This window comes from Callionymus lyra, chromosome 18, assembly GCF_982586985.1.
Source record: "Callionymus lyra chromosome 18, fCalLyr1.hap1.1, whole genome shotgun sequence".
Taxonomy (NCBI): Eukaryota; Metazoa; Chordata; class Actinopteri; order Syngnathiformes; family Callionymidae; genus Callionymus; species Callionymus lyra.
Window position 1 is genome coordinate 18,966,843 of NC_141835.1, and position 15,346 is coordinate 18,982,188.

General features: G+C 37.8%; 1 protein-coding gene across 1 annotated transcript in view; it reads left to right on the plus strand.

Annotated features, from left to right (window-relative positions):
• Window positions 1-15,346, plus strand: part of efna2a (ephrin-A2a) — a 110,990-nt gene that overhangs the window by 78,328 nt on the left and 17,316 nt on the right. Inside the window, exon 2 of the mRNA XM_087780021.1 lies at window positions 13,126-13,418. Within this exon, the coding sequence (XP_087636147.1) occupies window positions 13,126-13,418 (293 nt within the window). The remainder of the gene's footprint in view (window positions 1-13,125; window positions 13,419-15,346) is intronic.

The following is a 15,346-nucleotide window of genomic DNA, read 5'->3' on the forward strand; positions in this document are numbered from 1 at the left end:
CGGGGGAATTAAAAAGTGATTGACAGGTGTAAATAACTGGGGAGAATGTGGAGCGAGATCACAGAGAAGGGGCCGGACGTTATGAGTAAACATCTGTGACCTCTATTACTGCAAACATCCTGCACACATAACACATCCCAATAAGTGTGTGTGTGTGTGTGTGTCTCGTGTGCATGTTTGATTGACTTGAAATTAACATGTCAATGACTTTCAGCGCCTTTGGCTTTTATTTACATGCTGATACCGGGGAGCGTATCGACTGGATTACGTGTGCGTGTGTGTGTTTGTGTGTGTGTATACACCTACTATGTTTCTTAATTGGACTCCATTCAAGTGGTTAATGAGTCATTAGGGATGCTGCAAAGTGGTCATCGGCGCTCACCTCCCCCTCTGTTCGCTGCCTCGGCCCCTCGCTGAGTCGCGGCCCACCGGAGCTCAAGTCTTTGACCCCGACATGGATTGGTTCACCTCGGCAGTCTGGATCCATATGAGATGAAGGTCCTTGAGGATGATGCTGGAGCGACAAGCAGGGTTAACGAGTCAGTCAGTCAGTCAGTGTGACATTGAGACGTCTGTCACCGGAGTCTGATTTAGTGATAATGGGTTCATCAAGCTGCCAGTGGGAGGAAACCCACATGGCTTTTAACACTTCTTACCCACACGCCACCCTGCTTCATATGATGGAATACTTAACAACTCTTTCTTTTTTTCTTGGAGGATTGCTGAAACAGTGGTAAACACACAACTTTTAAAACTGAGGTCCGAAGGCCAAATTCGTTGGTGTTTTCATGGGAAAATCAAGCTAGCTTAATGTTCATGTTTCTCTGAACCTACAAAGATGCTAAGACAGAGATAATGGAAGTAAAAAATATGAGTAAAACTAGAATTTGTTTGGAGAACAAACACAGAGATTATTCAGATAAACTCAGCCTCTAAGAATGAAAGAACGACTTCAAAATAAGACTCCTACTTCCTGTTCGGTAAATATCCATTTAGTTTGGCTCTCTCGAACTGTTAAACAATCTTGGCCACTTGTGAGGTTGAGTTTGTGTGATTGATATCTTCACACTGTTGAATATTAGAATTGGATACTTTTTAAAATAGTATTATTTTCTGTGGTGGCAGTACAGAATAAAAGAAAGATGATACGCCTAAATATAAATGGAAAATTCAACATTGGACGGACTTAGGTACAATTTTTTCTTTTTCTGTGGTTGAACCATTTTTGAGAGCATAAAACTGGGGATTTTCATTCAAGAAATTATGTCTAGGTTAAATGCTATTTTAAAGGGCGACTAATTGATGTAAGTGTGTCTTAAATAGATATTGGACTCTATTGTACTCATCAGTATGTGTCAGTTTGTACAAAACTCTCTTTTCATTGAAATATTTACATAAGAAAATGTGCTAAACGAAAACACTAAAAGCACTTTCACGTTTTTCTGGAGCTTACCATAAGTACACCCACTCTGCTGTGATTGGTCAAGCATCGTGGTTTGTCACACAGTGTCATCAATCCTGGAAGTCTTCACCTCCATGGGATTTGTTTTATGAAATAAGAAGTAGGGCATTCTTCACTGCTGCAGGAGGAATGAAGATCATTATTACTTCTTATTATAAATATTAAATGCCTTTCCTGAACTTTGTAAAGTAATAAGTTCAAAACATGGTCATGATGAGCTATTTCTGCATCTTGAAGAGGAATACTTGAACATTTGAAACAAAGTTGAGAAAAACTACTGAAACTTACTAAAATGACTCAATTAAAGATTCATGAAGGAGGAAATGGATGGTTTTGTGTGTAAACTTTACAGTCTTTATACTTCAATAACATAAGGAAAAAACAAGAAACAACTATCCTAAAACAAAAGTGAACACTTAAAGAAGACATGTCAACAGAAAAATAACAATACTTAGGTCTGTCATGGCTAAATGTATTGATAGACAGTCAAAAACATCCCTGGCTATTGGAAAAAAAAGCATCACAGAGCAGGATTGGTCAATCCACCCTATACTTTTCTATCTTCTGTAACTCTCGTTAAAGTTGTGTGACAGTGCTGATACCCCCGCTGTAATGATAGATTCCCAGTACTGTGTTTGGACATTGTCCATCATCGTCTTTATGATTTGGCACCCGGGCCAATTTTGTCGATACCAATCAAGTTTGCTGTTGAGGGACCGGAGCATGTTGAAGAAGGTCTGTCGGCAGGAATATCCCGTCACTTGTCACCGCGTAGGCTCACATCTCTGTCGACTGATCGCTCGGCCATCAATGAATTTGTCACATTGTCAGGTCTTTCCCTGGAAAATGAAACATTTCTCACATTTGTCATCTTGAAGATTGGAGGGGAACGTTGGTGGGAACCAGAAGAGGGAGAAAAGAAAAATCACTTTTTAGGCTCCACTCCAGTGTATTGGATTTCTGACAGCCAAGAAAAATGTCTCGTTCGCCACTGAGCCAAGGAAAACTGATTAAAGTCATTATGTATGTAAGATTAGCATTTAGTTTTTCTTCTTCCAATTAAAGCTATTCCAAGCTTTGTGACATGAATTCTATAATTGAACAAAATTAACTTGATTAAATGGTTGGTTAGATAATAATAAAACATTATTCATACTAGGACTAGGTGTTAAACATCTCTTTAAAGTTTCATAACTATGGTATTTGGGCTGGTGTAGGGTCGGGGTGTCTTTATATGTGGTAGTTTGGTGGTGGTCATCACACACATTAGTTCTGTTACCTCGGGTCACAGGTTGTTTTTGAGTTTTATCGCCATGATCTGAGGCCACAGCAGGCTGATCGGAGTAAGGCCTCAGGTTACTTACTGTAATTTCAGGTGGGAAGGTGAGCTCCAATCTACCTCCATTTCCCAATCTCTGGCAGCGTTCAGTGGTCCGGAGCTCATTCGGTCACGTTCGGGCACATGTTGTGCAGCAGACATTCACTCTAGCACCTGGTCAGACTTGCCTTACAACCCACCAAGATGTGTTTGACATATTTAGTAGTATTTCCCTTTTTTTGTTCTTCGTCCACACTGAATTTTCTGGCTGTTTGAGTGCACATAACACTACATTTTCGCACACTGCTCAGTGTGAACGCACTTGTGTACTTAAAATACCAAGTGTAAGTGTAGAATTGCGCGATTTGGGACACCCCACTGTTCTTCTTGGTGGCACTCTTCTTCCAACACCAGGGGAACCTGCTCTAGTCACTTTATCTTCCCCGGTCAGGTTGGAATTGTATGTCCAAATGTCTCTCGTCCAACTCCCTCCCGTGGCTAAGGTGGAAGCAACACCCCCGACATTCTGTTGGGGTGGTTTTAATCCCCGCTTTGGCAGATGTTTGCCCCACCACTAGACTTGAGATTGGAAAAGAGAAGGCACCCCTTGCCACACAGGCCTACTGTGTACATCTGGGTAAACACAGCATGGTCCAGATCAAGTAAATTAATAAAAATATAAACGTTTTTGTTCATTTTATAATCTAAAATACAGATAGAAAGCTGAATTATTCGACTGAAAACAGGATGAGCAAATAAATGTACCTTAATAACCAGAATTAAATGAGAAAAATGAAAAAAATGAGAAACCCGTAACACAATAGCCTGTCTTTTTAGTTGTTTTTTTTAAACTGTGATATTTGGCAACGAGCAACAGAGGTTTCATGAAATTGCACTTGCACTATTTTCTCCACTTTGTTAAGTGGAAGAAGTATCGGGATTGATCTAATATACACATATATTTTATTGAGTTTTGTTTTGATTGTTTACGTGCTTTGTGACCCTGGTCTGGAAAAGTGCTCTATAAATATAAATATTATTATTATTATTACTCTAAAATGCCCTCACCATTGACTAGAATAACTTAACAAGCTTTATTTCTTATATTTTTAATAAAATTAATCAAATATACAATACAAATTCTAATACAGTAGCGAACGAGCGCAAAATCTGAAGCTGCAACAAGACTATTAAGTAGGTTTTTTGTGTGTGTTCTGAAACCCAAGACTCACTCGGTCCATGGAGTGTTCTCCGAGTGAAAACACACACATGTCTCCACAGTGACGGGAGCGCCGTCACTCATGATGACAGATGTAGAACGTGTCCCGCCTTCATGTTTGCTACAGTGTCTTCCACTCCAGCCGATGTCTCGTTGTTTGTTCGTACATGTGTTGTTGTACGGATCAAATGCCTATTTACATAATTGAACATGTTCGTCTGCCGTAATGAGCCCGTGTGATCCACACATATTTGCATGTTTTTGCAATAGACCTCGTGTTCTAGGATGGAGTTTCAGTGCGGAGACATTGTTTTTTCGGGGTGTCGATTTTCTCAGCGTTTAAGGTCCAGATTTGATGTCCTCACACCTCCGACATGATTACCCATAATCTTTTGCAATTATCAGCCTTTTCTCTCCATTTTTCGAGTTCTTTTCTTTTTTTTAACTAGTCCTGCTGCTGCCTGAAAAGTCAATTCACATTTCTACGCTTCCTGCTCCCTAGAGCTAACAACAAGCAACACAATTTACCATGTTTAACTAATGTCGCCCTAATGATTTCTCCCACAGAGAATGAAGCTTTGCATCTGTAACACATTATTGTAAGTTTACTGCTTGAGGTTCAGTTCCTGCTCTTCTCAGCTACAATAATGTATTTACAGTTTCCTCCATTTGTAGCAACTTTGAGCAACTTTAAAAAGTGTAGAAGCAGCTGTATATGTATAAAGGGTAGAGCTAAAAAATCCTGCCAGGAGGAAGATGTTTGTGTCTATGGATGAGGGTGGGGGGGTAACTTTAAACATTCAAAAGAACAAGCAGGAAGTATAGGAGGAGAGGATGAAAGTACAGGAACCTGGAGGGGTTGGGGGAAGCGAAGATAAAAGATGGAGCGGAGAAAAGCAGGTACACTGTCACAGATGATGCTGCTAACGGAGAGTGAGAGGAATGAAGTGAGGCGGATAAAGATTGAGGAAGAGGAGCTGAAGCAAAGACAGAATCCGATGAAGATGGAGTGATGAAGCAGGAGTGTAATGTGGAGTTAATTAGAGAGACAGTGAAACTGCAGCACAGCATCTTGACAGACACACACTCACACACGCACACACACATATATAGGCACCACCCACTCATCCTCCTGCCAAATATCACATTGTGATCAAGTCAAAAGTTAATACCGGATTTGAATTTTAGGAAGCAGCCTGAGGATGCCCACAGCTAGAAAGGAAAGTCAGGATGAGTTAGAGGAATGAAACAGGCTGGTAGAATGCAGAGCCAGCACACAAAAAAAACAGCAATAATCACACACATGGCTTTCAAATGCTCCCCATTCTGACTACAGTATATCTTTGAAATTTTTAAAGAGGTCTATTTACACCATCTTGTTGTGATGCCTAATGTGAAAACCCAACTGTCCTGACTCACCCACATGTTTCAAAAGTCTTCCTCTCAAGATACAGTAAATCCCTCATCATGACCATATGTTAAACTTATTACTTTATTAAGTTCTCCCCCCCTAATTCTGAAATCCTAGCAAACGAGAGGTTACGAGTTTAATGATTATATTTAACCATTGTATTATCTCAGGGTCAAGGTGACCCTTAAGCCTTTTTCGTACACACTGTAGTTTTTAAACACATGTATGCTAAAATACAGATTTTTTTCAATAATAAATAAATCTACAAAAGCAGGTGAATGGTGATCGCCTGACAGCAAAAAGGTAGCAGGTTCACTTCCAGGTCAGGAGGAAGCCAACTTGTGACCTTTCTGTATGGAGTTTTTATGTTCTCCCAGTGTCGCGTGGGTTTAATCCGGGCACTCCGATTTTCCTCCGACACTCCTAAAAAATAGAGAGGTTTATTGAGGAAATAGTACGTAGGTATGAGAGTGTCAGTGAATGTTTGTGTATATTTCTGTTCCCTGCGACAGACTGGCATCCTGTCCAGGGTGTCCCCCGTCTCTCTCCTGATGAAACTCCAGCCCTCCCATAAGGGATTAAGTGGCACAGAAAATGAATGAATGAATAAACAAAAGCTTAATTTATCCAGTCAAACAGATAGAAACTGGTACATTCACACTATTTTCACCAAACCGACGGGTAATTTTGATTTTATGCACATTAGCATTAGCAGTTTTATTACATGCAAATCTTCAGTAAATTTTCCCCAAAGTGTTTTCCAAATGACTGTGTACCTTTATTTTCCCTATTGTGCCAAACTCTCAACTGCAGGGAAGAAACAAAGAGACACAAGGAGTCCCAGAGTTCAATTCTCGGTCATTGCATTTTTAAATTGGTAAAAGCTGTATCAGGAAGCACAGTTCCTGGTTAAAATATATATATATATATATATATATATATATATATATTTTCATCATCTTTCAATGGACAGGAAGAAGGGAGATAAATATGATCCATTATTAATTAATCCAAATAATTTGTGATTCACATGTATACCATATGCATCAAAACACATTCTTTTTTACTAATGTTTCAACCCACTTTAGAAATAACAAAGTAAATCACTCTTATGTTTACAGGTAGTGACGTGTCATTCTTGGCGCCTATCACAAATTCACGTAAAGAGAAAAAATTCACACAATTTTAAAAAACAAGATCCCTGTCAGTGAATACCACTGAGGAGCAGCTTGTCAAGTGTGCATCAGTGGCAGAGGGAAGAGAAGCAGGAAGCAGGAACATGACAGTAAACTTGTGTTTAATTTTAGATACAACTCTGTTGCTCAGAACACAGGCAGCTAAACTTGATTGAACCCAGACATCAAATGAAGAGAAACGTCAGGACACAAATTACAATAGTTTTCTTGTGACATCAGGTTCATGTCCTTCTCACTGTAATGTCCATTATGTGTAATTGATCTGGAGATTTCACTCATTTAGAAAACACATAATGAAAGAGATTGTACAGTTTATGTGGTGAATTTAAAATAAAATAATAATATAGATATAATTTTACTTTAATATTTTCATAGTGTTCAAATCACAAATCTTCCAATTTCAAATTGTTTCCCCCAAAACCACAATATGACAAAACAATGGAATTTATTGTAAATATCTTCCAAGTGCAACTATAATTTATATTCATGACTCACTGGTTGGATGCGACTTAGATGACATACCTGAGAAGTGAAACAAGGCATTGAGCAAATATCAGTGTAAACATACATCCGGGCTGTACATTATTTAAGTTAATTAACATAATAATATTTAAGTGCACAGTTAAACTAGACCTTTAATATTTTATTTTCAAACATGACATTATGTGATGGTATGTTTTGTGATTTAGATCATTTAGATCATTCACTTTTTTACTAGTTTCCAAACATTGATCTTCTAAACCCCGCTTGTAATCTTAATTCCACATTTTATACCTTTTGTTTCTCACTTCCCTCACCTTTTTCTCCTTCCTTAAATCTTAAAACTTAAAGACGTCCTTTGATATTTATATCATTTTGCTTTAAAATATAGTCCTATATCCTTCCTTTAAATATTTGAGCTCTAATCTTTCATAATGTTTTTTTACTCTGCATTCATTGGTTAGCAGAATCATTTAAGTGGCTTTACTTTCTGTCTTTAAATATTTAACCCTAATATTAAACCATTCTTTGTGTGTTCCGCTCCATCCACCATTTAAGTCTACTGGAAATAATGGAACGTATTTAATCTTACTTGTTATACTTTGAGTACAAACCCTAAGCAATTTTCCTAAGTCCTAGTCCCAGTAGAAAAAAAATATCAAAAGTTAAATATTTTCAAATAAATATCTACAATAAATAGTTACAAATTCATGGCTGGACACAAGAAAATACACAACCTGATATTATGTCTTGAAATGGAATGTAACATATTTTTACACTCGTCTAAACAGCTTGCCAATATTTGTTTTAATTCTCCATGTCACCCATGACGACCTGGATTTAGAGGCGTCTGAAAAATGGAGCCTGTTTAATTAAAACATCAATGGAAAACTTCTTGAATCTCAAAATAAAACCTTTACTGCTGCTGAAGTAACAACATGAAGAAAAAGTGTGAATTACTTATAAGAATATCAACTATCATTTTGTGTTAAACTAGTAATCACAAGTTTCAACCATGAATTATGTCTACATTTTTTGGCCACAGATATTAAACTTGTATGTATGGCAGGCTGATCACTGTGATGGTTGTTAAACACTGTTTACTCCTTCGGGAGATGTAATATCAAAGAGGGTGGAAATCAAACGTGACATAACCAGGTCAGACAATTTCTCCTCCACTGACACTCATTCATCATTAAAACACAGGAAATTCACGAAGAAATACTAAAAGTATGTATTCCAAATGTCACTAAAGCTGTGACAGTCTGATCTTGAAGTGATATTGACCTTGGTGAATGTGTTTACTTCAATGGTATTTTGACCTTTTTTGCTGGCCGTGAAACCGATTAAATTATTGTTCTTCATTGTCTCAAAACACACAGCTTCACCTCCATTTCTCTCCTCGCCATAAGTCTTTACTAGACCTTTAGTCAAGACCACCTCAGCTGAGACCTAAGACTCTAAGGTAGGATTATGTTGAGACCAAGATCAATACTTACAGATTCAGACGAAGACATAAAACATATTTTTCAATTATTTAATTAGAATCTTTTGCAGCCTGTTTTAGTCTTTAGTCTTTTTATCTATTGAGATTTGTTCATTTCAGTCCAGCCACTGAAATTTGATTGAAAGTCTAAACATTTTGGTCGTATTTTGGTCATATTTAGCTATTTAAGTCTTGCTTTAGTCTATGAAAACCTAGTTTTAGTGTAGCTCTAATCAAGGAAAACCCGGGTTCAACTAACGTAACCCGGTCTCTATGAATGTGGCCCTCCAGTCTTGCTCATGGTTTAGTCCTATGTCTTCGCCTTAGTCTAAACCATAAGCGAAGCCAGGCTGGAGGTCCTTGCATCATGAAGTAGAAACTCGGGTTACCTTACCACGGTTCTACGAATGAATGTGAGGAATTTAGTTGTTTCTGTGGAGTGGACTGTAAAGAGCTATGTTTACATTTGTGTTGTGAGTATTACAAAAGTAAAATAATAACCATCCATCATACTATAAGACTACTATTACGGCCCGGGGGGCCATAAGACGGGATAAACCCATACACCATACATTAATACTGTCCTATAAAGGCTTCCCTTTCACTCCAGCTGATTCTCTTCTGTCACATTAATTCGGCCTTCATTCTTTGTCTCAAACCCTCCAATTTCTCCTCAACTCTACTTTTGTACAAATCTTTTACAACCACCGTCGGCAATGGAATCTTTAAAAAAGGTTTTTATTTTACAACCTATAAAGAAAACATAGTTTATTTCCAGAGGGCTAAAGAAGGAATATCAGGATAGAAAATGTACAAATATGAAATCTAAGTGAAATAAGTTATGAGTTTGGCCGCACTATACTGAATATATAATATAATATACTGTATTCAGTTTTGGTTAAATGGGCAAGTGTGGGTCCATTGTTGAAAATATCACTCCAGGGTGGCAGTAATGTGAACTTAATGGACCCGACTCTATTTAGGTCTATGAAAAACATGCAAACATTGAAAGTGAAATGGCCCTTAAAAGAGAAACATGCCAGCCGGGAGTGCATTCCCGTGTATTTTCGGCCAATGCATTTTGTGCGTTTAATTCCGAACGACACCTCTGATGGGAGACGCACTCAACGTTTAGCAGATCGGAACCGGTGACACACACAAATGCACACACAATCTTCCTCCGTGTGTGCGAAAAGCATACATTAGGGAGGTGTCAAAGCAGCAAAGCAGCTTGCTAAGTAGTTTAATAACACATAATGTAGCACGATCCCTTCTGGGACCGACTCACTCACCGCACACTAGAAGATTCCAAAACATTCAGCTCCATCTCACACTTCAAAAGACTGACTTACAGATACTCTGATGGAATTAGTCTATAAACATATGACTTCCTGCTCAGTTGGAGTAACAAACACCTTAGAAATAATAAGAAGAAACCCAAACTACTCCTCCTTCTCTCTACTGTTGCTCTTCTTATTCTGCTTCCATTCCAGGGAATCTCATTATCCTTGCCATCATTCCTTCCTCCCCCTGTTATTGTCCTTCTTCAGTGCACATCTCCCACCTTTTTCCAGTCTCTGTTCTTCTTCTCCAGTCCATTATTTTTTGCACATCCCCCTCTTTCTGTGTGCTTTTTTTTTTTTTTCCTTTTTAGCTGTTAATCAGAGTTGATTGGGAGCAGAGCGAGCCGAGAGAAGCTCCCGAGAGGATCAATGTCTGTAAATGATCTGCGCAAGGATCCCTTTAGAACCTGCAAAACTCCCTCTGATAGAGCAGCGGAGCATGAAGGCACTCATTTCACATCTAACTCACTTCCTGATTTACGCTCTGGGAGAAAGACAGGAATGGCTTTATAGGGGCTAATTTGTCCCAAAGCCAAATATCTAACCAAGCGAAAGTGCTTAGAACCAAACGTCTCTATTCCCAACCATCAATTACTGCCAAAGTGAGGAGATAAATGGTGAATTCATTTAAAGCGTAAAGTCCCCACGGGACCTTAAGATCGGCTTAAGTTTGTTCAGGAGAATTTTAAAAAACTCTAATTTGATGTCAACATTTGAGAATTCGGTGGACTTAAGAGTCCCCACAGTCAGCCAGTTGACTTATTGTACCAATTAAAAGCACCATATTACAGTTTTGAATTTGAAAATTTGGAATAGAAAGTTCAAAAGTGTGAGTCGGGAGTCGATTCACTTGAAATGGAAATGTTTTTTCGGGATGCGTCAACAAAACAGTTAGCAAGTCCTACCCCTGAGGCATAATGTATATAGAATACTGTTGAATAAAACATGTGAAATATGAAATATTCAACAGTGTGTTTGCTCATAGAGTACTTCTAGTATCAGTCAAGTTTCTATATACAAACTTACGATTCATCATTTATAAAGCAAGGGGGTGTGTGACGATGGGTTGTGACTTGACAAGCCGGCCGTGCTATGGGGCTCACGATCAACCAATCAATTTGACAAAATCTGTTTTTCTATTACTTATCTTGTGGGTTATCTTACTTCATTCTTTTATTCTGTACTGCCACCACAAAAAAGGCTCTATGTTGTGTTTACAACACTGGTAATAAAAGTTTCTGATTTTTATATGAATGAAACAAAATAATATTTGTCTCTAATTTTGAGCTTATATTAGTGTCTTTAGATAAAAAAATTGGTATTGGTGCTCAGTAGTTGTTTTTACAAAAATAATGTGTTTTTAATAAGGAATACGAACTGAGATATTTGCCATGAACATATACTGAATATATACTATTTCATAGCCATTTTAGAGACTTTATTATGAAGGATGGTATAAGGCCGCGGTAATAAGCTTTCATCGGAATTCAATTTTCAAAGAAAGCCACGAGCAGAAACGCCAGCTGAGTCCATGCGCCTCCATATGTTAACGTAATTCTGTTCCCAAGCTCAGTGCCAGAAGGTAAATGGTGTAGCAAAGAAAATGGCCCCAGTATACAACTTTAACACTCCTTGGTGTTTCTCCAAGAATATTTATTGACCTCTGACCTACTTCTATCCACCATGTTAACCTCTGAGATCCGCATGTCTACAGGACTAAGTGGACGTTGTCATAGGGCGCCTCTTTTCAGCGCCTCGGGGTGTGAGATGGTAAAACGTACTCATCACATGACCCACTTTTTGTTGACTGCCTCCAACGGCTCTGAACCGTGTTGCTAATCCCCGTCAGCGTGAGCCAAGCTTGATTAAAATGGAATCATTTGCTATGCAAACTGTGAGCCTCGGGACGGTTATTGATTATGATGCTTTTCTCCCGTGATCACATTAGCCAGGGAAACCTATCGGGATGTTTTTATCACGGCTGTTACTCGTATGGCTTGAGTGGTTAAATATATACAGTATATATTTAATATAGGAGAGACAATTAAGTGTTCAATTTCAAGCCTGTATGCTAAAACAAGGTCTCAGGGAAGGATGTCGGAGTCAATTAAACCAGCGGGTTATTAACGAGAATACTTTATTTACATTGACGACGAGGGGCTTATTTGAAACATCTTAAAATAAAGTTCAACAAGAATAAAACTATAATTCAGAAACTCAAAGCACTGAGTAGTGATGATGATGATGATCTGAGCTTCATATGAATGTGTGGAGCAGCTGCGCCTCGCGCATGAATTCTTATTACATTTATAAAATAAATGCGTTTTGTTTACAAATTACAAATGAAAAAATCATATGAAGGTTTATTTATATAAGTATGTGATCGCTACGATAACTTGATCACATGAGGAATACCAGACTTTCATTCTGCAGCTTCAGTTTGATAAAACGTGATGTTGTTTCACAAGAACCTCTGTGACTCTCGTCGAGAAGACTTGAAGCATCAGACGCTGATCATTTTGTTTGTTATATTATTAAAAAAGCTTATAATTCCTTAACATTTTTTCTTAACATTTAGGGTAAAATAGCAAATTAAAATGTTCAGTTTAAAACAATCGATGTTGTCTTAATGAATACAGATCATCAGATCACATATTCATAAGTGTGTGACTTATTTAATATCCACTTGTGTAACTACAAACACTTGTGTGTGGGTTAATTTTGATCAATATTGATCATTAATGTAACTCAACATCTCAACATGACTAGTGAGGCTGACATGCATCTGAGCAGTAAATAAGGACGTACGCAACCAACAAACTTGTCGGGAAGTCCGACCTTTTTAATATTCTTTTAATTATTGATACATATGAACTTTCATGTGGAAAAGTATGTCTGCCCTTTTTTTACCCCTTAGTACTTGAGGCCCCGAGTTGGTCAAAAACTTTTTTTTTACGCAGACAGATGAAATTCATCTCCTGCGACTCAGCCTCAGATGAACTTTTGCTTCATCCCTCCACTAATGATAATCCATATTCATTGTGTAGGAAAATGAAGAATTTTGTCCCTCAACATTTGCTTCTCACTCCTTCATTTTAGCTCTGGTAACTGCACCCACATCCCATCCATCTCTTTATGGTTATTGATGCATATTTGTGAGCCTCCAAATAATCAGTTTTATTCATGAAACGTCTCTTCCTGCCCTTTCAGATTCTGGCACGGGGAATACAGGGTAGCAGTCAACATCAATGACTATCTGGACATCTACTGTCCTTTCTACGAGGGTCCGCCTTCCCACGGGCGCATGGAGCGCTACATCCTCTTCATGGTCAACCATGAGGGGTACACTTCCTGTCAGCACAGGATGCGGGGGTTCAAGCGCTGGGAGTGCAACCGTCCCAGCGGTCCAGACGGTCCCCTGCGCTTCTCGGAGAAGTTTCAGCTCTTCACTCCCTTTTCTCTGGGCTTCGAGTTCAGGCCAGGACACGAGTACTACTACATCTGTAAGTACAAATGTGTTTGAAGGTTTTTCATGGAACATGATCTGATTTATCTGTTATTTAATCTTCAATAACAGCGCCATAAATCAGAATTACAACACCTTATTGTCCTTATTCCATGTATTAAAAATAGGAAACATCTTAGTTATAAGGTAAGGTTAGGTTAGGTAGAACTTTATTGAAATTGTTTTTATCCAATAGCCACAGCATATGTGGTATCGTGTTGCTTAGGTTTAACAAGAAAGACATGTTCTACATTATAAAAGTGATTATGAGTCAAATAATTCCCAGGAATGATTAGCACATTTGAAGAGAACATTGCTTTAAGAAATAGTCTCATATATATTGTTTCAAACATGTGTAAAATAAATAAAGTACACTGCAAAAATGATGATGAAACACATTTAATTTATTGAATTTGTTTGCTGCATATTTTAAGAATATATCAGTCATTTCTTTCTGTCAGTTTCAAGCTCTACTCCAACTCAACTCAAATATGGTTAAAGAATGAAGTGTAGATAAATAGTGACAGGATAGTCAGTGTTTCCCATTATGATTTCAAGATGTCCGCGACATGATTGACAACCAAGACATCGTTTTAAAGAAGAATTCATGTCTTTTTTGTTCACATACATTTTTCATCGCCCCTGAAAACACTGTGCTGTAGACCATTGTGATGTTCCGTTGTTGTAAGTGGGTCAAAGAATGTGACAGAATGAGCAGAACCGCAGATTCAAACCACCACAGCTGAGGCCGAGGAAGTTATGAGCGACGAGTCTATATTCTTTTTAGAGGAAGAGGCGAGATTGAGTGATGAGGTGATACTATTAGAGGACTGTGGCCTTATTTATTTTTGAGCATATCAGTCAGGAAGTGACGACGAGGATACATGCAGTACCAAAAGCCCAAAATATACATGGTATGTGGGTTTACTGTTTCAAGAAACTCTACGTTATATAGAAGAACATCACAGTCATGAGGTCAAAAAAAGAATGATGGCGTAACCTAATATATTTTGTATTTGTGCTTGTATTTATTACCTAGTTACCACATCAGTGTCTAGTTAGCGAGTGAAAAATCAGAAAAGTTAGCACCAACGATCTTCTTTTTTTTATTCTTTACAAAACAAAACAAATATAAAGTTGAAACTCGGCTACAGCTGCTCCTGCTGCTCTGAATAATTGAATGAAAATTATAATTATTTGCCTGCAGGATCAGCTTTAATTGATCCTCATAGGAATAATTATGAGAACAATATTATCCATTTATATTCCTCCTGTAATAACATTTTGACATCTGTGTCTGTGTGATTTATTCTGCGGTGCCGGGCACACATAAGGTTGATGAACTGTTATACTTTATTTTGTGTTTAAGCTCCATTAATGATTTTTTTTACATATTATGGACTGGAGCTGAGAATTGGCAATTATTAATTGAGAGTATTGAACTAGCATCAACTCGGACCTTTCGAACAAACACAATAAAGTAAAATTGGTTTTATTAGTAGAATTGTTATTTTTATAACTACCATCTTCAGTGCTTAAAAAATATTATTATTTGTGTGTATTACTTTATTGCTGTTTTCACAGAGTCTGTTAAATAAATTTCACAAATATTGCAATGACAATAAAAAGTCCCTGAATTCTTAAATATGCTAAACCGGATCAGAGATAAGAAATAGTGAGTGGGCGAAACTGTTCTTTTTTTTTGTTATCTAGTTTATCCATCCATCATTCATTGGGTGTAAGTAAGTAAGTAATTTATATTTATATAGCGCTTTTCCAGACCAGGGTCACAAAGCGCTTAAACAATCAAAACAATAAAATATATACTATTAAAGTTCAAGACAACACTGAGAACAACACGGGAGTTCCAGAAAGTCAAGGAAAAGCCTGAACAAATAAAAATGTCCTGAGATGTTTCTCGAAGGT